Source organism: Myzus persicae, unplaced genomic scaffold (genome assembly GCF_001856785.1).
Source record: "Myzus persicae strain clone G006 unplaced genomic scaffold, MPER_G0061.0, whole genome shotgun sequence".
In the NCBI taxonomy this organism is placed as follows: Eukaryota; Metazoa; Arthropoda; class Insecta; order Hemiptera; family Aphididae; genus Myzus; species Myzus persicae.
The window spans coordinates 256446-282157 of record NW_019100636.1 but is presented as its reverse complement, the minus strand read 5'-3'; the positions used below and the strand labels follow the sequence as shown (position 1 = coordinate 282157).

General features: G+C 31.9%; 2 protein-coding genes across 2 annotated transcripts in view; one reads left to right on the top strand and one right to left on the bottom strand.

Annotated features, from left to right (window-relative positions):
* Positions 1-322: 322 nt before the first annotated feature.
* On the bottom strand, positions 323-17304 carry LOC111038049 (plexin-A2). The gene is made up of 2 exons (XM_022320977.1): positions 16534-17304; positions 323-6365 (listed from the first exon to the last, which is right to left on the bottom strand). Exon 2 carries the CDS (start codon positions 6348-6350, stop codon positions 525-527), a length of 5826 nt encoding a protein of 1941 aa, XP_022176669.1. The 5' UTR covers positions 6351-6365; positions 16534-17304; the 3' UTR covers positions 323-524.
* A 262-nt stretch (positions 17305-17566) lies between these two features.
* Positions 17567-25712, top strand: part of LOC111038058 (nucleoside diphosphate-linked moiety X motif 6) — a 28361-nt gene continuing 20215 nt past the window's right edge. Inside the window, exons 1-2 of the mRNA XM_022320985.1 lie at positions 17567-17944; positions 18112-18224. Coding sequence (XP_022176677.1) covers positions 17901-17944; positions 18112-18224 — 157 coding nt within the window. The 5' untranslated portion in view covers positions 17567-17900. The remainder of the gene's footprint in view (positions 17945-18111; positions 18225-25712) is intronic.

The window sequence follows — 25712 nt, the reverse complement described above, 5'->3', positions numbered from 1 at the left end:
AAACTATAAATCATGAATACAAAAAAAAAAAAATTAAATTAAAATTAACTCAGTCTTATAGAATAGGTTGAAATATATCTGAATTAAAAGTACAAATCGAGGGCAAAGAATGGTAGAAAATTTGGACGGATGTATGAAAAAAAAATTGCTTACATTTAAGATTGTTGAAAAGCAACCGAAAATTTAGGTTTTAACGTTTTAGTTTTGGAGTAAGTAGTATTGGTAACATCTCATTGGCAAGAACTAGGCAATAGATATGTTAATTTATTACTATATTTTTATGCGTATTTATAATATGGTTATCTTATCTATATAAATCGTCTTATTTCTACCATTTATAAATTTTGTTTAAAAACTTATATATTATTTATTAATTTAATTTTTTTTTTTGTATATTTAAAAAACATCTTACATTCTACATACCACAATGTATAAAATCGCTAAAAAATTAGCGAACCCCATTGAACCACTCATACTCGGTATTGAGCAATTATCTTAACCGTCTTTTGATTAATGGCCCCTTATTATTTATCTACCATCATGAAATTGTGCACTTGTTCTAATTTATATGCCAGTCGTTGTTTTTGGGAAAATTCGTCTTCTTCGAGTGTTACCATTAGCTGTTCGTTGTACTTGGCAGCGTACATGTATAGTTCATACAGAGCACAATTTGTATTAAATTCTGTCATGTGAATCCTTGATTCTTCGGCAAGCATTGCGTTCATGTCCTGGTCCGAAATTGCTGGCATGATTTTAATGTCTGAATAGTAACGATCTACCCAGTCCTTGTACACCGGAATGTCCTTGGCGTAAAGTAATTTTGAGCTTGGTGAATCTTTGCCAAGTCGGTGGTCTGAAGTCGAACACGAGTCCATGAATGTTTGAGCAACAACTGACAGACACGAGTCAACTATGTTGGACTTATGTATATCAAAAACAAAGTTAGGGTTTTTGATCAGATTCACCCAGAAACGCAAAGGAAGACTGTTGCTTTTCCACGTATGGACGACTTCGTGATCAGAGATACCATGCTGAAGTGCTTGATCATCAAGAAAATCAAACATGTATTTGATAGCCAAAGGCAGAGCACTTCCTCTGTGCGCAGTGCTTAAAATGGTTTCAAATAAATCGTCTACGAACTTTTGTAGAGTACCTTTGGTAGCTAGTAAACGCGTAAGATATATTTCCGATACCATTTTATTACCACGTTCTCCTTCTTTTTGTGCATCGTTATCGTGATGTTTAACTAAATGCCAACATTTAAGACCCCCATCCTGATCATTGTTCAGCGGTGATGTAGCCCTGCTATACGGCGGGCTATCATAGTTGAATTTCGTTAAATTTAAAGTTTCATATTTGTGTTTGTCCATACGGTCCGAGAGTATTGATAAGTTGTAAGTTGACATTTGTTTAACGGAAACCAAATTAAGATATGCACCATCAGGAACCATGTAATGATGTAAAGTTTTTCGTTTTTTCCATTCTCCTTCCACTTTTGTTGTTGAGTCTTCATCATATAGAATTAATCGACCAGAAGTGCCGGTTCTCCATTCAACATCGAGTTCACACGTCCGGGGTCGTTGACTACAAGGCATCGCACGATAAATAGTATCCAATGCCTTTTCCTTTACTTGAGAAATTGTATCACAGTCTAAAACTTTAACCGGTATATTTTCAGTGTTTGGATCGAGTCCAGTGACGAAAGCGGTCTGTTGGGAAATCGAAACATATACGGTCATTGGAACAAAATCAATTGACTGTCTTATTAGTTTTTCTTCACTCAACGAATACCTTGCTTCAGAAGTAATTGCATCAACTGGTCCTTTATCAACTTGTTGTTTCATTGCTCTAAACAATAAATACAGAGGTTCACCTGCACATTCCCTTAAGAATTTATACAATAAAAACGTAAACCACGATGATAACATTTTTTCTGCAACACTTTCTGTGCGCCGCAAAAGTAACTTTGGATGGCTGTTACCTTCCATGCATTTTTCAATCAGTTCTGCAAGTAAAGTCTTCAATATATCAGTACAATATTCCATTTTGCTTTGCAAAGACACCATAATTAAAGAAGCTACATTCACTCTATCTCTCATCGAAAAATAGCGATTACTCTCTAAAGTTCTTATAAACAATAATAAAAATGTCTTGTTTAATATTAATTGGCCAAACAAACGGATGCCCTTTTCTTTTCGAATTAATTCTGGTTTTTCTCGTTGGAGCACTCCGTGGTCTTCCATATTCGGGAACAAAATTTTCATTGAATATGTACGATAATCCAAAAATGGAATACCGCCAGAAGTAAGATCACCAGCGATATCTGTTATCTCTGTTTGAAGTTCAGCAAACGCTTCTTTGCATTCAGCCGCTACACGTAGTTCCAATATGTCCATCTGTTCTTGCATATTTTTTAAGACACGACTACTTTCAGTCGATTTACGGCGATATGCGATCAAAAAGGCGATGAAAATAATAACAATTATAGCCATACCAATGATACCACCAAAGAGGGCAGGATTTGTCAGAGGACTATTAACTTCAGATTGCGCATAGCTGAGTTTTCCTATGTTAAATTTCAGACTTGACCCTACAGTCACAATTACATCTGGAAGTTCTTGAGAACTGGTTAACCGAAAATCATCAGATACTGCTAATGGTTGAATGGGTGGTGGTTTACAGGTAAGTTGATTACGAGACAATGAAGTCACGTTACAGTAACTTGTCCCAATTTGCACTGTAACGTCAGTTTCTTGGCAAGCTCGATCCAAGTAATGACCATTTATAGTTAAATAATCACTTTTATAATATTTAATGTTTTCTCCTTGGACATCCTCAAATTGTGTGTAATTTGGATCTGGGTAAAGTAAAAATTTGGAAAACCCAGTTTTTGATGATATATTTTGAACACTTGTCACATTGTCCATTTCAAATCCATAATCCAATTCAATGGGTGGGCTGGACGAATTAGCTTGGATTCGTTGAAGTGGTGTAACTTTAGGCGACTCGCATATTAAATTAGAATTGCTTAGTACAAAACAATCCCCAAAATACGTATTATTCATATAATAAACATACAAGCGGGGAGTCTGAACAAACGCAAAATTTTTACCATTAACTGAAACTTTTATACCACCAGATACAATGCCTTTAGGAACTTTTACTTGGCTCGGAGAGCCTGATTCAACAGACTCGACACTAGGATCATCAGTGTATTCATACGTTTGTCGATCAAAATTTCTTTCAGACTTGTCGAATAACATTTTTATTTTCCCGACCTTTTGAGCATCAGAAGCACTAGTAATGCAAGTAGTTTCAGAGAATGTACTGTTGACAACAATACACGGTAAAGTATCTTCGAAGAATACTTGAATATTACTTCCAGCATTCATGAACTTTCCCACTATTTTAAGCGTTGTTCCGCCTGATTTTGGACCGTATCCAGGATACAAACTAGTTATGATAGGATCAACAAAATGATAATTTGTTTTGGATTCCCCTCTGAATCCTTCCACTTGAACCACGATAGGACCTTCTCGTATGTCTTCACTGCCGGGCCCATCAACTCTGCACACTATTTTTCTGGTAGTTTCATACAGATGCGAGTATGGAGCACACCGTAGTCCAGCTACAGTGACACCACTATATATGTCATTAAAACTCTTTCCTAAATTTTTTCCAATAATTGTAATATTTGTGTGTCCTTCCCATGGTCCAGCAAGTGGCCAAAATGATGTAATTTGAAGATTTGGACAAGTTTTATTTCGATTGAGCCACGTAACAACTGCCCGGTCACACTGATCTATAACTTCACAACTATTAGTAGCTTGACACCATCCACATTTAAACTTTTCAGGCAATGCTAAACACATACCACAGTCATCTGCCATATCACTACATCTATAAATTACAACATGGATGTCATGTGGGTTATCTAATGGTTTTGATCCTCCCCAAATCACAGCAAATGTCGCGGTGATATTAGAAAAGTGTGAATTATAACTGAACTCCATCGTTTCACAGTATATGGTGTCTGCTACTAATGCCGCATTGACACTCGAAACACGACCCTCTATATTAAATTGGCATACAAAACGTGTTTGGGCAATGAATTGGCCGATTATGTGTACCTTCACTCTGATCGGTTTTTTAATACCAGAAGGTACTAAAATTTCTGTACTTCCCGTATCAGATCCATTAATTGTTGGGCAAAATGATGGCCCACTCCGGAAACTTGGACCAACCCGATTTACACCAGTAACTAAAATATCATTTCTACAATTTTCTGCCGTGTCATGCGTACATCTATGAGCTTCAGCACACCAATCACACGGAAATGAAGAATTTACACATTGAGTACACGATGTGTAAGTACTACAATCAAAGAATGTAAAATTGGTGGCTACAAAGTTTGGTCCCTTGGCTGTTTTGACCGACAGTTTTGTAGTGAAATGATGTTGGTTGGCTGGTATGAATGGTAGTAAATCGGTTCGAGGAGTTGTACAGTTGACACCAAATGATTTTCTAGTAGCATTTGTGATCAACACTTTATCAAACACTGAAAATGCACAGTAAAATGGTCCTTCGAGCAATGGTAAATTATCAATGACTAGTTCCAATGTTCGAGCTGTGGTCTTTTGAAGTTGACTTGGTGTAACAGAAGCTATTGTAGTGCACTTACCACTTTTGTATGGTATCCAATATAACGGATCATTTGCCGCATCTTCACAATTTGAGCGTAAACTACATTTATTCTCTAATGAACACCACCCACAATAAGGGTCTTTAGCAGCCAAGCAATCTAAACATGATGAATACATATGACATTCTTGAACTTTAATCATAGAAACTCTGTTTCTAGTCATTGCATATAAATGCATTTGTTGGGGATCAACTATTAGATCTTGATTAATCGGAGAGTTTTCTTGAATAACTATATCTCCGTATTCAATAGCTTTTACAGAACTTTCAACGACTATTTTTTTAACATGCCCATTGTTCGTCCCAACAAAAACAACCGTAAAGTCACCAGTAGAAGTTGCAGTTACTGCAGTTAGACGAGTATTGAACGTTAATACTGGAATAGCGGTCATAGGAGAATCACCCCCTAGAGGAGTGTTCACATCCATACCACAAAAATCTTCGGTGATTGTCTGAAGTTTGGTTCCAACGCATGCATGACTTGGCGATATGAAGTCCAATCCTCGATTTCCTTTGCCACTAAAACATGCATTTATATTTTGTAAAAATTTTCTTCGTATTGCTTTTAGTGAATAAACACATAGTGCACTTTGGTCATTCGGTTTGTTTTTCAATTCGCTTTCGCTTTGGTTACTGCTTGAGAATACAGCGAATAAAACGTCATCTTGAGGTGTAATACCAAGATCTGTTGCCAAGTCTGAGCCAATTTTACCCACATACCCAGCTTGTACTAAATTATATGACTGTTCTTTACTAGTGCACTCCAACGGAATTTCTGTATACGAATAATAACTCTTATCTTCATGGCATAACCTTACCATTTTAGATATATATGGAGAAGGTGATGTTACACTACGCATTTGTGTTGTTAAAAAGTAACTGAAAGTTTCAGAACTAAAACCATAAACATAATTAATGAGATATCGTTCACGGTTCAGAGTATTTACATAAACCCGAGTACCAGAAATTACTCCAACATGAGCGATGTTTAACATATTTTGGCTGTCTAAACTTCTAGAAGAAATAGCTGGAACATCAGAACGATAAGGAGAGTTGCCTGTAAATGTAACTCCAATATACATCACTTGCGTCATAGGTGGATTCGGGGGTCCAGGAGCAATAAAAGCAATAGTAGATGCTTCCATATTGTTCGCAACCACTGCTTCTTTAACTAATTGTACTGTATCAGATATGTTATTTAAATTTCGAACTGTACACATGCCTTGTGAAACTGACCCACAAGTAATTATTCTAGATGTAGTATAATCGATAACAAGTACTTTATTTACGTTATCAGTTAAGTTTTTAATAGTGGAGTTAGGACACATATTGGCCCCACATTCAAAAGAATCCTCAATGGGGCCAGTAACCACCTGGTTGGTTACATTGAGATCAGGTGTAAGTTGATATAGATGATTGATGGCACCTACAAATAAGCGTCCAGTGTTCTTGTCAATGACAAGGTTGTTGAACATTGGTGTCGAATCATCATCTTTGAATATTTTTATAATATTGGAATGACCGTAATTTACACCTAGACATGCCAAATATAAAAGTGTTACCCACAGACAGTGGGGGGTCTGCATTGTACGACGTCTGGTTTTTCCAGTACATGGGAATATGGAAGACATATGTTGATAGATGACCATATAAGCAGTTTATTCCTAAAACAAAAATAGATAAATAACATTAGAATTAAAATAAGCATTTTACAGTAAATTTTATTATAACACAAGGTTATTCTTTAATCTTTTAAAAACGAACACTCATTTTCTCAAAAAGTATTCACATTTTGGTAATACCTATATTATTTAAATCATTTTTTAAAAATAAATTATATATATATATAATTATATGTATATATTAGCAATATTTCTTTGAAAATTTAAATTTATTAAAATCGGTTTTGGAACGATTAATTAATTATTTATAAGCTTATATAGATGAGCGGAGTAGTTGACTAACATTTTGCGGCGTACCCTGTTCTACTCTACATCACTTTCCAAACTTCACTGCTTAAAACTAATTATCTACTCGGTTTTTTATACTAAAATTCTCGTAAGAATACTGCTAAACTCTGCTTGAGAGTATGAAATTAAAAATGTAGACTGTTATTCGAAAACATACTAACGATAAGAATACAAATTTGTTAAAAATGTTGTTTTATAATGACATTAAATTATAAGAAAAAAAATTTAATATTTTCCTAAAACATGAGTGTTTACCTTTAAAAGAATCACCCGTGTACAGTTAAATATGATCATAATCCTACTATCTATTTTTCCATCAATAAATTATAATACTTATAATCATAATCAATAAAAACTAATTACTATGATAGTAAGTACCTACTTAAATCATTTTAAAAATATTTCACTATCATTTCAATTTTGATTGATGGTATAAATATGAAAACTACCTTTCTAATTCGTTGTAACAAAAACAAAATAATAGCAGTCACTAATCAGTATATACAAGGTGAACAGACAAATGAAATAACGCCTGTTCTGATCAATATTCAAAAATTTAAAAAAATATATAAATATATTATATATAAGTTATAATTGATAGGCGCTTGAGCTATAAAAACAGTATAACATCCTTATTTTTGAATACTCAACATTTTAAATTTTATTAGAATTTTTCGGCAAAAATTTGTAAATCTAATATTTAGACAAATTTCGATGATAAACCGTTTATTTAAGTCAAGTATTTTTTACTATTTTTAAAATATCAATATTTTTTGGGGGAATTTCCCGACAAGTTGGTATTTTTATTCAATTATTAAGTATTCATATAATTTTCATAAAAATTGTTGTTATACGTTTAGCTAGTATCTATTTTTTATCTTCATTTGTCAGGTATTTTTGTTACACCCGGTTATATCCATTTCTTAACCAAGGACTAACATTGTGGGGAATAATCTCATAACTTATCGGAACATACATTTAGTGTACCGAATTTCGTATTTGTAAAGTTATTGAGGGTTCAGAATGACTTTAGAATATATCACCTTCCATAATATATTAACATCAATAAAATTATGTATCTAATAATGTGACTATAAATCACCAACAAAAAGTTAATAAATTAATTTTATACATAACTTTATTGAGTATATTTTATTGAAAATATATTATACTCAATTATAATGGGTATAAAATATAAGACAGTACAAATATCGGTGATTAATGTATTTAAAACATATTTGACTACAGTATTCGTTTGTTGAAAAATCACATTTGTACGATACTGTTAATGGATCATTATTATTTTTAAGTGACATCATGCCCGTAAATGATTTTAAATTGCTCATAACTTGGTTAAAATAGCATGTAGGCGTTGAGCAATAGTTTTGCCTTTAAAATTTAATAATAGAATTTTATTGGTCAACTGTAAAAAATAACTAAACTAGAATTATTAAAAACATAATTTACTATGTTAAGCGTAATAATACGGAGACACGTTGGGTCTTCTAACGTTTGACCATACAACATAAGATATGTTTATTGAAACAATACATTAAAACGGTTAGTAAATCATGCCGAGCCTCCACTGCTAACATCATGTCGAATAGCTATAATAAGGTAAAGAAATCTGATCAGATGGCGCTTTTATTATGTTCTGCGGTTTAACATAACTGATTCAATGCTGGATTGAATTGAATTTGGAATGCTCAGACATTTAGCGCCCCGGAGCAAGCGTTTTTTTGTCTTAAAATTGAGTGTAAACGCACATGTAAGAGTAATTTATTCAAATAAATCCGGAATAAACTTCATTTCACTTCAAAATATAGTTATTATAGTAATATTCTACAAAATTAATATAGTTTTGATTCATTCCTCCAGTGATCATAATAGTACAATATATGTTGCAATACTGTAAAACGTTGAGCGCTTTTAAGAAGTTACACCCGCATGCAGGTGCCCCCTCCTCGAACTTTTAATCCAGCACTGAAATAATTAATACACGCTAAGTAATATAGTAGAAAATTATATAATTTTTGTTAGATCTGAAATATACCTCTAATCCAGTATTTTTCTATTCGTAAGTATTAAGTATAAACTTGTAATGTTTAAATGAGAAATCGACACATTAAGTATAGAGTTTAAATTAAAATTCTTTAGTTCAGTCAACGCATTAATTCTGTTACCGTAGGCCTAAGACTATTTTAAAATGATTTTACATCATTATTTGAAATTAATAATATAATACCTAGTTAGTTAAGACTAAGAGGCCGTTGTACCCGCATGTGTTGTCACTTGCTACTGGTATTCCACATGCGTGTAATAGCAAAATATAAGTAACGAATTCTTACTAACCTACCTGCAGGCTGCAGTTTATGCATAGTTAATACTAAACCAAATTTACCAATAATTATCGAATTTTCTAAGCGTTGTTTATAGGATAGTGTTAGGCGAGTGTACAAGCGAAAGACAGTGATAACACATTCGAATGAGGCGCCCTCTCAAACAAAAAAAGACTATTTTAAGTACGATTAAAAATTTTAAAATAATTTGCTTATTTTCAATACATACTTCAAATTATACCACGAGTCCGCAATTCATAAATATGGTACCACAAAATATTTTGTTTCACATAATGCAGTAAGAATATTGTTTGATACACTGTTAAATAGACACCTACAAGAAAACATGTAGGTATAATGTTTAAATTAAAATACGACGGGAGTATGGCAGATGTCACTTTTTCTTCCTACATCATGAGCTATTACAGTAGATTCTTTAGTTAGTACTCTTCTTTGTTACTCAGTTTTATATGCACAAGACAAAAAGAAAAACACTTGATAGTTAGATATAACCTATAACAATAACTAAGTTATTGTCTAACCTTAAAAATATAGATTTTTAAATCTACCAACAAACAAAAGGAATGACTTAAATAAAAATACATTCATTACCAGGGTCAGCATGTTCTCGGTCAGACAATACAAAATATTTTTTAATAAATCTACCTCATAATAGAACATTTCAATGAAACGAATAGGATTTTTTTGGGTAGGTATTGTACAAGTAATCAAATAAGTTTAAAATCAATCATCACGTCACTATCACTATTTAATTTAATTCAAAAACCTGTTGATATTATGATTATTCATAAAAAATGATATTCACCTGTCACAAATGTGTCAATTTGGTGACCCAACACTTTCATAAAATAGATTTTAGTATCTCATGCCGTTCACTATCTTTTCTTTTACATATTAATTATTACTTAATGTAATTTATTTTTACTAATAGTTACTGGCAGCTATCAAACACTTGTTGCTCATATTAAAGTTAATACCCATTACTTGTTTCATAGGTAAGTAGAATTAATAAGCGTACCTAAAGACTAAAATACCTAAAAATATATCTTAACATTATATGTAATCTAGAGGTTACAAACAATCTCTATTCCAAATAAGTTTGGAAAAAGATCACAACAAAACTGTGTCACAATTTGCGCATGTGCAGTCCCGTTGACTATTATATGTGTACTGCCAACTACTGGTCAGTCACAGCAGTCCTGCCGTTCTGGGGCTGCACAGTTTTGTTTAAACTTATTTGAAATAGAGTATATACCTAAGGGCAATTAAAAAAACCTGAAAAATACCTGTTTGAATAAGTTAAGTAGGTAGGAACCTCAATAATAATAAAGTTTAATGGTTACAAAGTGGCAATTTATGAAAATTTAAAAACAAAATTAATATTTGCTCTATATCAAACAATTATATGGATAATTATCCTAGAGTAATTGTGCAAACGTAGGTACCTAATTAATTTCAAACAATATAATTAGGTACCTATATTATTGATACAACATAAAGACTTTGTTTATACAATGGTGTATAACAGCGTTTCCTAAAGTATGCACCTTCCGTGGGACAATGTCAAGGGTTCTGCCAGATGTATGTGATTATTGGGAGAATTATATTTATTTAATGCTTATTATTTAAAAAAAAAATGTTTTGACTGGACATTTTTTTCTAAACTAAGTTTAAAAATGAAAAGTCATTAACAGTATCGTTAAAATATTATTTAGACTTGAGAGTTTAGAGAATTTGTTTTCCTATTTTTATTTAGAAAAATTGTAGTTGAGTTGGATTAGACATGGGGTTCCGCGAAACACAAACAATTTTTTAAGGGTGCCGTGGTCGTAAAAGTTTGGGAACCACTGATGTATAACATTAGTTAAACAAATTTCACATTACAAACAGCTTTTCTTTAGACCCAACTCAAACTGAATCGTATAAACGTAGTCACTAAAGTATACACAATACATGCTGTATACTTAATAATACCTTATACTCATATCATTTTTAAATCATTAATATTTTCAAAACAAGTGCATCTAATAGGTACCTAACCAAAAGACCCGTTTCATAGATTATTTATTATCTAAGTCCTAAAAGTAGAGATAGATAAGAATAGGTACAAGAGTGCATACCCTCTCCCCCTATATTTGCAACGTAAAAATGCATATTTATCTTGATGCTCCTAAGAGCATACTGATAATTAGGTGTTTTGGTACATAGAGTAATTAAACAATGCAGTTAATAATTACACCCAGAGGGGTGAGGACTGGTGACCTACGTGCTCACCTAGTTTAAGTAATTGCGACTTCTTCAGTTCTTCGTGAAGGACTTCTCAAAAAAATAAAAGATTTTTGAAAACCGCCTCACTACTTGGAAGAACTCAAAGATCGAATTTGAGATGAAATCACCTCTATACAGATCAAGATATTCCAAAATATTCCGAAATTGCATTCATCAATGTATCTCGGGGTAAAGGGCCATCATCATTCTAATGTCATTTTCAGGACTTAATGCATAAAACAGCATGATATACCAAATAAAATAAACCCCACTTCCAAAGGTTGCGTCATTTTTTTTAAGAGTCTAAAAATTGCACTGTCCGTTTTTCACACCCCATTTTGCAAATGGTACCTAGGTATTAATTCTGTTTTATAATTTAAACATTGACTTAAGAATAGCAATAGCTACATTAGGTATGATGATCATGATGAGGATAAATATTTTCAAATCTTAATATATTCAATATAATATAATATTAATACTTGCACCTATTAATATATCCGTTGAATTTCAATATAGCATCAAAGTGGTATGTAAACTGTTACACATACTAAATAATGATTATACCTCATGTTTGTGTAGCCACTCATCTTTATGTTGGATAATATAAAATAAGACTAAAAGAGTAGTGCTTGTCAAGACAATTTTACGGTTTAAAGGGTTTTTGTGACAGTATGTAAACTGTTGATCGCTGTTAATAGACACAAAGAAGTAGATTGTAACAGCACTTATTAAGCTAAGAACTTTAGGTAGGTAAATAATATTTTTTGGTAATTTTTTATTGTATTGTAAAATGAATAAAGTAATAATCATATATATCTCACAACAATTGGAGTTTGATTATTTATAGTTAAATGATTTATTGATCAGCGCTTTGAAAGCAACATAGGTACTTTAACCTCTAAATTGTATAGATTCATAACATAAGATTTTAATAAAAGTTCATCCAACAAACCATTTTACAATCCTAAACATACAGAAACTCGAAAAGAAATTTATAAAATATATTTTTAAAAAATGTCTACAGTTTATATTCCAACTTCCAATTTCTAAACAGAAAAAAGAATTGTTGTTACAATTCAAATTAAATAGGTTAACGTAAAATTTTTAAAAATCACATTGATTAATCTATAAGTAGTTGTTATTAACTCGGTTTAATAAATTCACATGAATATTTAACAGTGTAGGTGTATCATTTTAGATGTGGTTGTATATACTATGTAGAAATATAGTGGAAAATTAGCAACAAAATAGGCAGATAATTGATACTTTGAAAAGAAATCCATAGTTATTCAAGAAAATATTATATGTAATACATATAATATAATTGGGTATAATACTTATACAAACTGATTAAACAGAATATTGAGTTATTAACATACTTTAATTATTGTACCTAATATATTCAAATACAATCATGAATATGTATTTTGAACACTACTTTATTACTATCTTGATTATTATTATTATTTCAAAATGTATATTCCGTTGTTTCAAGTATATTTATATAATTGCTGGGCTATCATAGTTTACTAATAATGAGAAAAAAAATCATGGATAATTACTATTAATTTTTAATTTATAATTTTAATGTATTTACTAACTATCCCGTAGCCTATAGGTATTAATGTATATACCATATTCTATCCTCAAGCACACATTTTATTTTATAGGACAGTGAAACTCTCGGTCACGGACATTTTTTCAGCTATTCAGAATGTTCAGTTTGTAGTTTGTTCCCAAAACCGTGCACTATTTAGAGGTGGCTGTTAAAGGAGTAAATGTTAAAAATTTTAAGAATTGACAATTTTTTACAGGCTATAGATTATAAGTAAATATCTAACTATTATTCTTTTATCTACCTCATTAAAATTATTTTTTTTATACTATACTAGGTAGGTACCAAACTAAAATGTATACATATTTTACAATATCCATAACAAGCATATTTGATCACTTTATTATTATAAATTAAGCATTTTTAACTAATGATATAATACATAACTTAATAGCTAATTATTGAATACTTTTTATAAAACTGTACCTCCACATATTTCATGAGATCCCTATTTAATATATAGGTATCTACATAATATTTAAAATAAATCAAACAGTACTGAAATTATTTTTTTTTAAGAGGATGTATCAATTGGTTTTAATCTCGGTTTTAATTATCCTAATAAATTATCATTAGTCAGTTTAATTAGTTAGTGTCATATTGATGGAATACCAACTCCACTAAGTTACCTAGCCACCTACCTAGGTACTTATTGATAAATACTGTGAGTTTTTATAATTATTTACCTACTTGCGCAATTGTATATGTAATCAGGTATGCAATCACCAAATACCTACTAAATATAATATACCAATAAACTTACCCGAGTATTCCATAATATTAAAACATTGGGTTTAACGTTTTTTTTTAAATGTTATTATATTGCCTACCTATTTACAATTTACAAGAAAAATGGAATTATTTAGTACCTAAAACGTAGGGAAGTATGTACGTTTTTTAATGACTGTTAAAGAAATAATTAAGTGTATCAATAATAATCAATGACACAACATATGGCGTTCAAAAAGATATTATTTACGACATGCACAATATGCCAGCGATAACAAATTTACTCTTATGGGAGGTCACACAACAATTTGATCTGGCACCTAAGTAATGGTTTATTATATTGGTACGTATAAATATATATATATATATGTGTTAAACATTTAAACATTACCTATATTTATTGTTGATATATATATAACTACCTTTATGGTCTACTTGAAAATGTTAACTCACTGTTAAAAAATAATTACTCGTAGGTAATAGCACCCTGTGTGCTGAAACATTTTATGATTAAAATAAAAAAAAAATGTTAAATAGGTAACTATAGTCAAATTGGATTAATTAGGATTTAATTTTTTTAAATTTAATAGGTAGGTATCTATCTATACAATTTATTTTAAACATTTTATGAGGTTCCTGTGTGAATAGGCTTGATAGGTATAGCTGGTTATGTAAGAACAAAATTCTAACCAACTAAGTACAGTAGAACCAAGATTATACGAACCCTCTATAATACAAACTATAATTAGAACTTGAATATGTATATATGTAATGTATTTAATCTAATAAAATATTAATAATAATAATAATAATAAATATTTAGGTAATTATAAAAATAATAAATAATCAATACATAATAATACACGTAATAATACAATTTTTTTTTAAATTTCTAACAGTCAAACTTTTGCATATTCGAACTTCGTCCCAATTAGTTTGGATAATCGAGGTTCTACTGTATTTGAATTAAAATGTTTTGCTGGGTACCTACACCTACCAAGGTATCTACTTACATTTATTTAAAGAATTTTAGACATGTGTCAAAATTGTTGGCAACGTTATAATCTAATTAGTAATACAAACAAAATAAAATAAACCATAGGTAATGAACTATATTCAACAGAGTATTTTGTAGTATTTTTTAAGAACATAATAGGTACCTAATAGGTATAAAAAGAATTAAAATTTTGAAGACGTAAAGTAAGATGTTATTAAGGTGGACAGTTTCACCTACTAAATTGAAATTAAGTTCATAAAACTATTGTACATATTAAATTTAATTGTAAAAAAGAGAGTGAAAAAGTTAGGCAATTCATTTCAATGAGTAGTTATAAGAAATCGAAAAATATGCAAGGTACACTTTTCTAAAACGTAGGACGCAAAGTTTAATAGCACAAGAGATATTTCACATTCAGAAGCAGTATTTGACATGCTAAGATAAGAAAAAGTAAGTATATATTTTAGTCATGTGTCACATTAAGACATTAAGACAACGTAATACACACAAATTATATTTCCTACATTTTACTAACATGGCACATTTTACTATATTATTTTTAAGTTTTAACATTAAACTGAATTGATCAACTATCAAATTACCAGGTAAAAAAGGACTACTCACTAGTTTTTTTTTGATATATTTATTTTGAATAAAATTTTGAGCATATACAATTGGGCTATAAAGTCTGCTACAGAAGTTCTTCCATACCGATATTGGTGAAATAGACTCTTCAAAATGAGTAAATATGACAATGTTAGTGTCTATAATCAAAATGCTGTAAAATTAAGCATCAATCAAAGGTCTATAACCTTCTAGGTGTACCTACCTAATATCTACTGTTCTACCTGGTGTTGTACCATTAACATTTTTTAAATATTGAACAAAATGTATACCTATTAAATTTGATACAGTTCACAACTGTTCACCTACCTTATTCATTTCATACATTTTTATATTTTTATCCTGAGTCAGTATAAAAATATACCATTAGGTACTTACAAACACGATGTAAACAACATGGTATTATCAGAACTTTTACGGTCAGGCCTTCCTGTAGGCACGTAATGAATGTATCGTATAGTAATAATATATTAATGATAATAGGATAATGGTTAAGTAAATAGTACGTTGTGCCTTGTGCGGACTAGAACCAAATCTGGATTTTTGCAATCATACCATAGGCAAATAATAGAAGAATTCTTCTATTATCTATATGAATCATACCGTGTTGTTTATAATATCAAGCTTACAACTCTACACATCATTGGCGATTAAAAATATGTTTGTCAAATAGGTATCCATGTGATATTGAACTATGACTAAGATTAAATAGGTATTCTGTATTTACGTACCTAATTATTTTGATACCCGTATGGCATACATCTATAGTAATGACTAAAGAACTTTGTTTTGGTTTATTACCAACCTTTTTGGTATCATTATGAGTTGATTTTTTTACATAAAAAGCGAGATAAAAATGTACATGATTGTACGTGCATAGTAGGTTTACAGTTTTAATCAGACATTCGAAACTTTTGAATCGTATTTTAAATACTTTTTTTTTAATGAATACCTACCTATTAGAAGAGTAAAATAGAAATACTTTTCGAGAGTATTTTTTACAACAATGCTAATCACAGAGATCGGCGCCACAGCCGCCACAACGCGGGCAGCGCACCGCTACGATGCGATTGTTTTCGCACGTCGTGAGCGGTTCTCAAGACCTTTCTCTCGGCCGGGATCGCGGAAACCGCCAGCCGGGGGCAGGGGCTACACGACGGAAACATCCAACTCGAACCCTCCCAACACCCGCTTGCCTAGCTAGCTGCTGCCCTATATGCCTACGAGAGTGATAACAATATATAACATTGACAGCCGTCCACGTACCTCGTGCCCGGAGAAGAACGGCATGGCGCGTCCGTGGTATCAAGACATGGCGGCCGCGGAAAACGGTCGGACGGAGGTGAACGGGGCAGACTTCTCTCCTCTAGACTTTAGCGGTCGTCGGCGAGTGACAACAGCGTCGGTAACCGGCGATTATCGTCGTCGGTAATAACGCCGTTGCGTCCGGCAGCATCGCATTCGCGCGCACAAGAACGAACCGATCTAATCGACGACCACGACGGCGGCGACCCGTTCACGTTCGTGTTCAATGGACACCGGCGAGCTGCGGCTGTGGCACGTTCGAAACGACACGAAACAACGACGACGACGACGTCGTCATCTCACAACTTTCCCCGAGTAGCAGACCATATTGTTTCACGGCGCACGATAACACAAAAACACAACGGACCGGGCGAAAAACAATAAATACACGACACGCACGCGACTATGACAAAAAATTAATTTACACTATTATTATTATTTAATATTACCTATATCGACGCGGAATATTATTATCACTAGTGTATAAATGCGAACCGAAACGATCTATCGGTGGATAAAACAATCGGAATAAAATAATAATCACAAAAAATTGTTTTGCCGAACGCGCGGCGTGTGTGCGACAACAACAATATTATTGAATAGACTGAAGGAGTCGAATTACCGGAGGCGGATAACGCACACACACTGACGCACGCACAGGCACAGCGCTGTTTCACGAGCTAGCGCGAGCGCGCGCACACACAAACACACGGGCAAACGTTACGGCGGCGGCGGCCGGATTCTACGAACGAAAAAACACGGTCGCGCACACACGCACACGAACTAGCGCGCACACGGTCGCGCACACACACACACACCACTACACACACACACACACACACGCACCAACACGCACACACACACTTACAAACACACGGATAGTATACCAGTCGACTGTGCTCCGGCGGGCCCGCACTGTCAGCGCCCACAAATTTCTCAGCTTTATCGACCAGTCGGCGGCGCTGTTGCAACCGGCAACCGCCGCCGCCGCCGCCGCCGCCGCTCGCCCCACCACATCACCACCGTCTCCAGCCCCCCACCCACATTCGCTCGACGTACCCCGGCACCACATTCTTTCCTTATTTTTTTTACGCATCCACACTGTATATTATACACGCGCTCCGTCTCCGTTGCACCGCCCGTCTTTTTTCTCACCGGTGTCTCGCTCCCGCACGCCGTCTATCTCACCGTCCGTCCCTCTCGCTTGCCGCGCGGCTGCTCGCTCGGTCTTCCTGATCTCCGCCGCCGCCGCGGACGTCCCTTTTTGCACGCGGGCAACAGGTTAAAACGTGCACAGACTCGCGCACCGCAGCGGACGCGCTGCTTACATGGTTTCCAGACAACCGCCTCTGTCGTTGTACGCGACCGTCAGGTACCTACGCGAAATACTTATGGGCGGGGTATGGTTTTTAAGGGCGGTGAGGGGGACCGGGAAGGAATTAGTGACGATATTTATAATATTATACATTATATTTTCTGATTTCTTGTCTTGTGTCGCCATTCGATTCTATATCGTTCGATTTCTTTTCGTTTTCGCAGAAAAATGTCCACGTTTGCCGGCCATGTGGATAGACACAGAGGCGTCGTCGTCAAATCCACCATAGCCGCCACGGAACAAGAGAAACCGACGGAATTCGGTCCCAAGCTTGCGAGTAATTTTTTTGCATTTTTTTACTTGTATTACTTCAAGGACGTCGCGTCGCGTCCGGACCAACGCCATTGGTTCCCAAACGCGGTCGCAGCCCTCCGTGGATATAACATATATACAATATTATTGCATTATAGCGCGTTGTACGTCCGGTTCAAACCGTTTGGCGGCCCGTAAGCTACCGACGACGCTGACCGTTCGCGAGCCGGCACGCGCCTCACCAATATTCGCAGACGACGTCGCGACGGCCGTTATTCTTGCCGGGAAATCGTCGTACGCGACCTGTGTGTGTGTGTGTGTGTGTGTTCGTGTGTGTGCGTGTGTGTGTGACGTGTGTGTCAAAGTCAAAACGGTCGTGTACTCGTGTCGCGCTCGTCGTCGTCGTGCTCGAGGCATGGTCGCCGTCTCGCCGGCGACGATGAACCGGTTCGGTTGGTGGCACCGCGCGTACCCGAGAAACGGCATCGGTGGCGGCGCCCGCGCTCTCGTCATCTCTCGCCAGTCTCTCTGCTCTCTCACACACACACACATAGGACATAATAATAATTCATAGTATTGTACTATTGTACATACAGGGTGTTTCACCGCTCCACTCCTGTCAATGAATTTTTTTCCGTTTGATATTTTTAAAATATGATTTTGGACTGTGGAAAACCTAATGCTGTGTCGGAGATTCACATTTATTAAACATATTTTGAGTACACTAGTTGTTACACGGTAAACACGAAACATTTTTTTTCAAATATTTGGTTTTGTGTTTCATAAAAATAAGAGTTGGCCACTTTACAGGGTTAAAACACTTATAATACCCACGTGTATTTTAAATGTCGAAATGTCGAATAACCGAATTTCCATTAAGTAGTCAAATATTTAAGTTTTGAAGTTTGGGTTCGAAAAACAAACACGGTGGTACACCCGATATATAAGTACTATGTGTATATTATTGTAACTGCGCTTCCCGGCCCGGTCGAGATGCTGCGTGTGTGTGTTTGTTTCGACGAAGACCGTCTTTGACGAGTACAATTATATACCTATACCTCCCGCGCGCCATATGGTTCAAAAGTCACTCGTAATTCGTGTTTTTTTTATTCCCGACTGAGTTTTTTCCACTTGGATTCGTAACGACGTCAAAACATTACGAATCGGTAACGTAAACGTCCGGAAATTATTAATCCTGATGACCCTTGATAATTTTTTACCAACACGTGTCCATTAAAATGGCATTCCGCAATATCGTGGCATTACCAGATTACCTACACATACATATAGTGGCTGCCAGCTGTAGAGTATTATAAGTTATTATAAAGTATGCTGTATGCAGATGTTTAATATTATCCTCGCGCGTTATACCTGAAATGGTTATTAAACCGTAATGATTTTTTTCCCCAGAGGAATTTGTTTTAATAATATCGAAATCGCCATGGACTAAAAAACTAGTTTTCTCTTTTTATGCACAGTGAAAAAACGTAAAAATTTATATTAGGTAAGGTACCAATACCAACTATTTGTAATAGGTACATGCCCAATGGCTATTTAATATTTATCTAAATTTATCCTACTTGGTTTTTTTTGTACCTATGCCTACAATTTTATTCTGTCATGAAATTTTGTACGATATTAATCGTAAGTAATATACCTACACCTACTAATAATATAGTACTTAATATGTTACCAAGTTGTTACTTGTCATAATATGTACTTAGTGTTGAAGTTAAAAATACGTTACTGTATTACATAATATGTATAATATAATAAAACTTTATTATGTCTAATACTCTAATGCACCTACCTTATTATATAGACTTATATTTATAGTTTATACCAATTCTATAATATAATATCTAGGTACTGTACGTTGATAAATACGTACTATAATTACATACCTCCACATTGTACGAAAAAAATAATGTACAACCTAATTAATACTTTGTGATAGGGACAAATACAAATAAAATTTATAGTTTGGTATAACTATTCTATATAACATAATAACGAAGTTGTGGACATGACAAATGGTAGGTATTACAACCAGACACGGATCTATAGAGAGGTGATCAAGCAGGTCAAGCCTCCTCACCGGTCCCACAAACACATCTTCCCATTTTTTCGGAGCAACTTATAATTCAATTATTGGCCATATAGTAGTTATACCCGTGTGGTTTTTTTTAACTGACAAATAAATTATATATTATCTATTTAAAAAATATATTGTTATTGAATTATGTGTGATATTTTATTATCAAAAATGTACGAGGAAAATATTTCTGTGAAGCTTAAAATAAGTGACCCCGACTAAATCTTTACTCTGGATCATTGCCTGTAGACTAAAACTTAAAGATATCTAGCACTACACACAACCGGCATATAATAGCAGCCGATCACAGATTGTAAGTACTTCTGCTGATTGAAAGTAGTTATATTATATTTAAATATTTAATAATAAAATTAAGACTGTGCTATGATTCATATATATTAAGTTTCCCGTATGGACTATAAATCGTATATGTATGAATGCATCGTATTTTTGTAAAATTATGCTGGCTCTACTGCTTTTTTATGTTTGTCTGATAACTGATAAATTTTAATTATAGTACAATTATTAGTAATATTTTAATAAAGTATTTCATTATTTATGCGACTTAATATATTTGAACCGTCTAATATAAATACATAATAATTAACTCATTAGCACGATATGTCATTTCATGACAAATTATAACATTAAACTATGCAAATAAAATTAATTAATTATACATTAAAGATGTCAATATGGTGTGATATATAGAGATTAACTAACGATATTCATATTTTCCATTAGGACATTGTGTTAAAATTATAAGTGGACCAACAAATTAATATAAAATACATTTATAGGAGTCTATAATCTATATTATGTAGGTATAAATAACATATCTGCATGACTACACCGATATTATTATTAATACTATTTTGCTGATACTTGACTTTATTAAAGGAGTGCCCATTCGCCCCAATCAGACATCCGAAAAAATATTATTTTACAGATTCTTTAAGGTCAAATCAAATACGGATTTGTTAATCATTATATCTATTGTATATATATATGTGTATAATGATAAATTAGATATATTTATATTATTGATTAATTCATTACAAATAAAATACTTGAAAAAAAATATGGTATTATTCACATGAATTCTGAACTGTAAGATTATTTTCCACATTGTCGCTAATATATCATTATATTGTAATATTTAACAGTATTATTATCATAAATATTAAAACTAAAAATATACTAATGTGGATAATCTAAAATAATTGTATGCATATAAAATGTAAAAATTGCTCAAATATAAATTTCATTACTTTATCATTATAAAATATTTTTCTTTAATATTGCAGTGTATAATATAATATTTTATACCTAGTTAATAAACTGTTTTCTATGTCTATCACATCAATTCTATTTAATATTCAAGGTTCTGATAATCTACTTCTTGCACTAATTAAACGGCTTTTAAATATCAATTGAAACATTATTGCTGTTTATACTAAACTACCATTTAGTAGATAAACCTTGTACAATTGTACTTAATATATAACTATAAATTTTTTAGTTTCTTAGAAAAACCTTAAAGGGTAAATATTTGTGTAATATCATTCACACATTTATTTTAAGTATCATGGTATAAACCGTATACCGTATACTTACCGAGTATAGCCGTTATCTATTTAATGTACACAACATTTCAATTTTATTTTTTTATATTTATTTTTAATCATAGTTATGGAAATTTTAAGTCTTATCTATTTTTTCGTAACAAAACTGTTTTCCTCCTAGTTTTTAAAATCAAATCAATATACTTACTTAAGTAACAGTGATTGCCAACATTAATTAATTGCATTTATAAGGACTAAATAATAATTACTACATCAATAATAATAGCAAATTTTAATTCGATCAATCAACATTCAACAGAATGTATACCTAGAAATAAAAAATGCCAAGTAATATTGGAAAATGTATTTTAAAATATGTTTCACAGTTATTTGAGTTTTCCAGTTTAATAATTTTAGTGATTTTTTAACGCGTAGGTATATTTGTATTTTATGTATTACTTAAAGGAATATAAGATTAAAACTGTGAAACTGCTAGAGTATAAATTATCACCGGAAGTTTAAAACGTTTTATTGCCGATAAGAATATTATGTATAAATACAAATGCATAATCAATAATCATGGTTTTTTATTTTGTTGTATTTATAGTAAATAATTTTAATAAATAATAATAATGAAACACCAGAAAAATATTCATGTATCAAATTTAAGCCACTAAACCGTCTTCTTATTCAAGTATTGAAAAAGTTTATAAAGGAGAATGTTTATATTATAAACAACTTGTTCAACTATATATATTTTGTTAATATATAAAAATTGTTTCGGAGTACTTTGCCCTCAAGCTCAACCCTTACTCTATCATCACATTATTTAATTATTTTATTACAAAAGTCTTTCAATTTCCAATACAATTTTTTTATATATACGAATACATAAAATAACTATCATTTACTTAAAAAAATCGACGCTCAGTTGTTTCTATCTCATCCAACTCCCTTCAATATCACTTTTAAATTGGGTTTTATACGAAAATAGAAAAATAACATAGTATTTAGAATCTTAATGAAGAATTCTTACTAATTTTGTAACGTTTAATCTTGATTTTTATGTCTTATGCAGAGGCGGATTTATCTTTTTTACGGCTATAGGCACCAAAAATTTGCCGCTCCTATAATAGGTGAAAAAGTTACAATACCCCTCCAAAATACCTACTCTAAATATTTAATATATAGACAATAGTAGTGGACATCCATTTTAATTTTTAGACTATTTTTTTCGCCTGAAGTTATTTACGACACGCGACTCGATGTTTCAAACACAGATTGCGAAATAATATAATAATTTAATAACCAAATTTTTGATTATTATTATCATTATTCGTTACAGTTCTGAGTTCATATGATTGTCATATGTCGAATTAGTAATATAGTGTGGCAGTGTGAGTATTTATTTTTATCGAAATTACGACGACGCGCGACGTCGATCCCCGATAAGAATAATAAAACCATTGTTGCTTTATATATTTTTATGACCCATGCGGGCTCTGGGTGGACTATACCAACGTGTTAAAATATATAGTATTATCAAAAACTGTTTTCTATATAATTGTTTACTATAATATTTATAGGTAATGACTATAAATTATAATGAACCAAAATAGATTGGTATACTGAATATCATATACGATGTACTATATGTTTGATGTTTTTTAATAAAACACTACAAAATTTGCCGCCCCCCAAATTTTGCCGCCCTAGGCAGCTGCCTACAATGCCTATTGGGAAATCCGCCTCTGGTCTTATGTATAATAAGACATATAGTTTTGACAAAATTATATAAAATGGAAAAGAAAAAGCTGTTTTAATTAAATTAAATATCTGAAATTATAAATGAATATACATTTAATTAGTAGGTATTCAGTCTTGGCATTAAGAGATTAAGTAATTAGAATCTTTTTTTCAATTTATCTAAGTTTTTAAAAATACCAAAGCAATTTAAATACATTTTGAAGTAGGTATTTGAAGTTAAAAATTAAGTATGCATATTAGGCAATTAATTATGCTTAATTATTTTAAGTAACTATAGTTTAACACGATGTGCGAATACAAAGTACCATCATATTAATATATTATCAATCGATTTTTTTGCCAAAATATCTATGTACTTACAAAAGCAAAATACATTCTGTCAAAACTATAATTGAAAAGTATCATTGAATTTATTTGAAAAAAGCTTTACTTATATTCTATAAGAAGGTTCTAAATCTTTTTAGAACCTTAACATTTTCTTCCGTTAGATTCTATAGAGGGTTTAGTCCTAAGTACTCCAACTATTTGGTAAACTTTCCAAAGCTTATAGGCAATAATGCAATATGTTTAAACGTCAATCTGGAGACCCGTCTATACTTCTTTAGATAAACCTACTGGATTGAAAAGCTTTCAGAGAACAGAAATTAGTTCTCTAGCCGCACAAATATTTTTGCTCCTAAGCCCAGTTGAATTAAATCTGATAGAAAAATATCTAATAAATAATTGAATACTTCTTATAGTAGTACGTATTAGGTTAGATTTGTTGATTGTTGTATTATATACAATATATGGATGTAGACATTTAAGATTGTGAGCGGGGCGATGAATGTATTGATTTTACAATGATGTGTGTGTTTTATTTTGTCTGAAGACACTTTTTACAGTGGAAAAAATGCTTCAATTTTCAACTTATATCTTTTCTGATTGAAAAGTGAATCTAGTTGCTATTTGGGGAGGTCAAAAGAAAAAATTACAAGAACTTTAATTGATAGTTGGGAAAAACAAAAAAAAAATACTTAAAACCAGTTTTCTACAAAATAATTTTTCTTATATGAAGATATTAAATTAATAATTAACTTAATATGATAATAAAGAATAATAATACGAATTTCTTATGCGTAATTCTAAAACAAATAACTAACATTATTGATATTCAAAATGTTCACTAAATATTTGTATTAATATTATCTACAAATGTTACCTATTTATTCTCAAAACATTTTGTTTCTTTTTGAGCTATTTGCCGACATTTGAAATTTAAAACTTTCTTTTAAATTCTAAATTATTTTTTCTGTTAATGTTAATAACAAAAATGTGTTTACATTTTTAATATTTTATACCTAAAATTGGAAAATTTAATAACAGCTTTGATGAGTCGTTATTACTAGATTTAAAAAAAATATATATTGAGCTTAATTTTACAAAAAAATTATGAGCATCTTCAGAGTTCAGTTTGAATATTGATAAAATTATGTATTCAATCGTAAGACGAATTTTTAAGTATATTACTATACATAATTACATTTTCTATTAAGATTAATTATATGTTATTGGCTGTTTATACTGTGAGCTATTCACTCCGTTCAACTATAGTAAGTCGATATTGACTCAAAAGTTAACAGTAAGTGACTTACTCAATGACCAAGAGTTATACTCGACAACTTACAATTGTACAGCAGAACAGCTACATATTTTCACAATTTTTTTAAATTACGTTTAAAAGCCCATAATATCTACCAAAACTACTATTACTACTAAAATAATATATAGTCGTAAAGTCGTATAATATAAATTTACAGTTTTAAATACAGCTATTTTTTAATTGCTTTTAATAATAAGTTATTTATTCCTTACGAAAACTGTGCTGTAGAATTTGGCTTAAAATGAAGACATTCAGATAAATTGCACAATATAATTAATTTTTTATATATTATAATATGATCTTATTATCATGCTATGTATGTAAATTAAATTTATAAAGGTTAACTCTAAGTATTGCTCCTCTGGAGTTGAAATGAGATAACATTACTTACCTATAATTTACTATCGTAATTCGTAATTCGTAGGTAAATAATATATATAATAA

Bases quoted from the DNA above. Each gene is read 5' to 3' on its own strand.
- LOC111038049 (XM_022320977.1), bottom strand. From the start codon at position 6,350: ATGGTCATCTATCAACATATGTCTTCCATATTCCCATGTACTGGAAAA.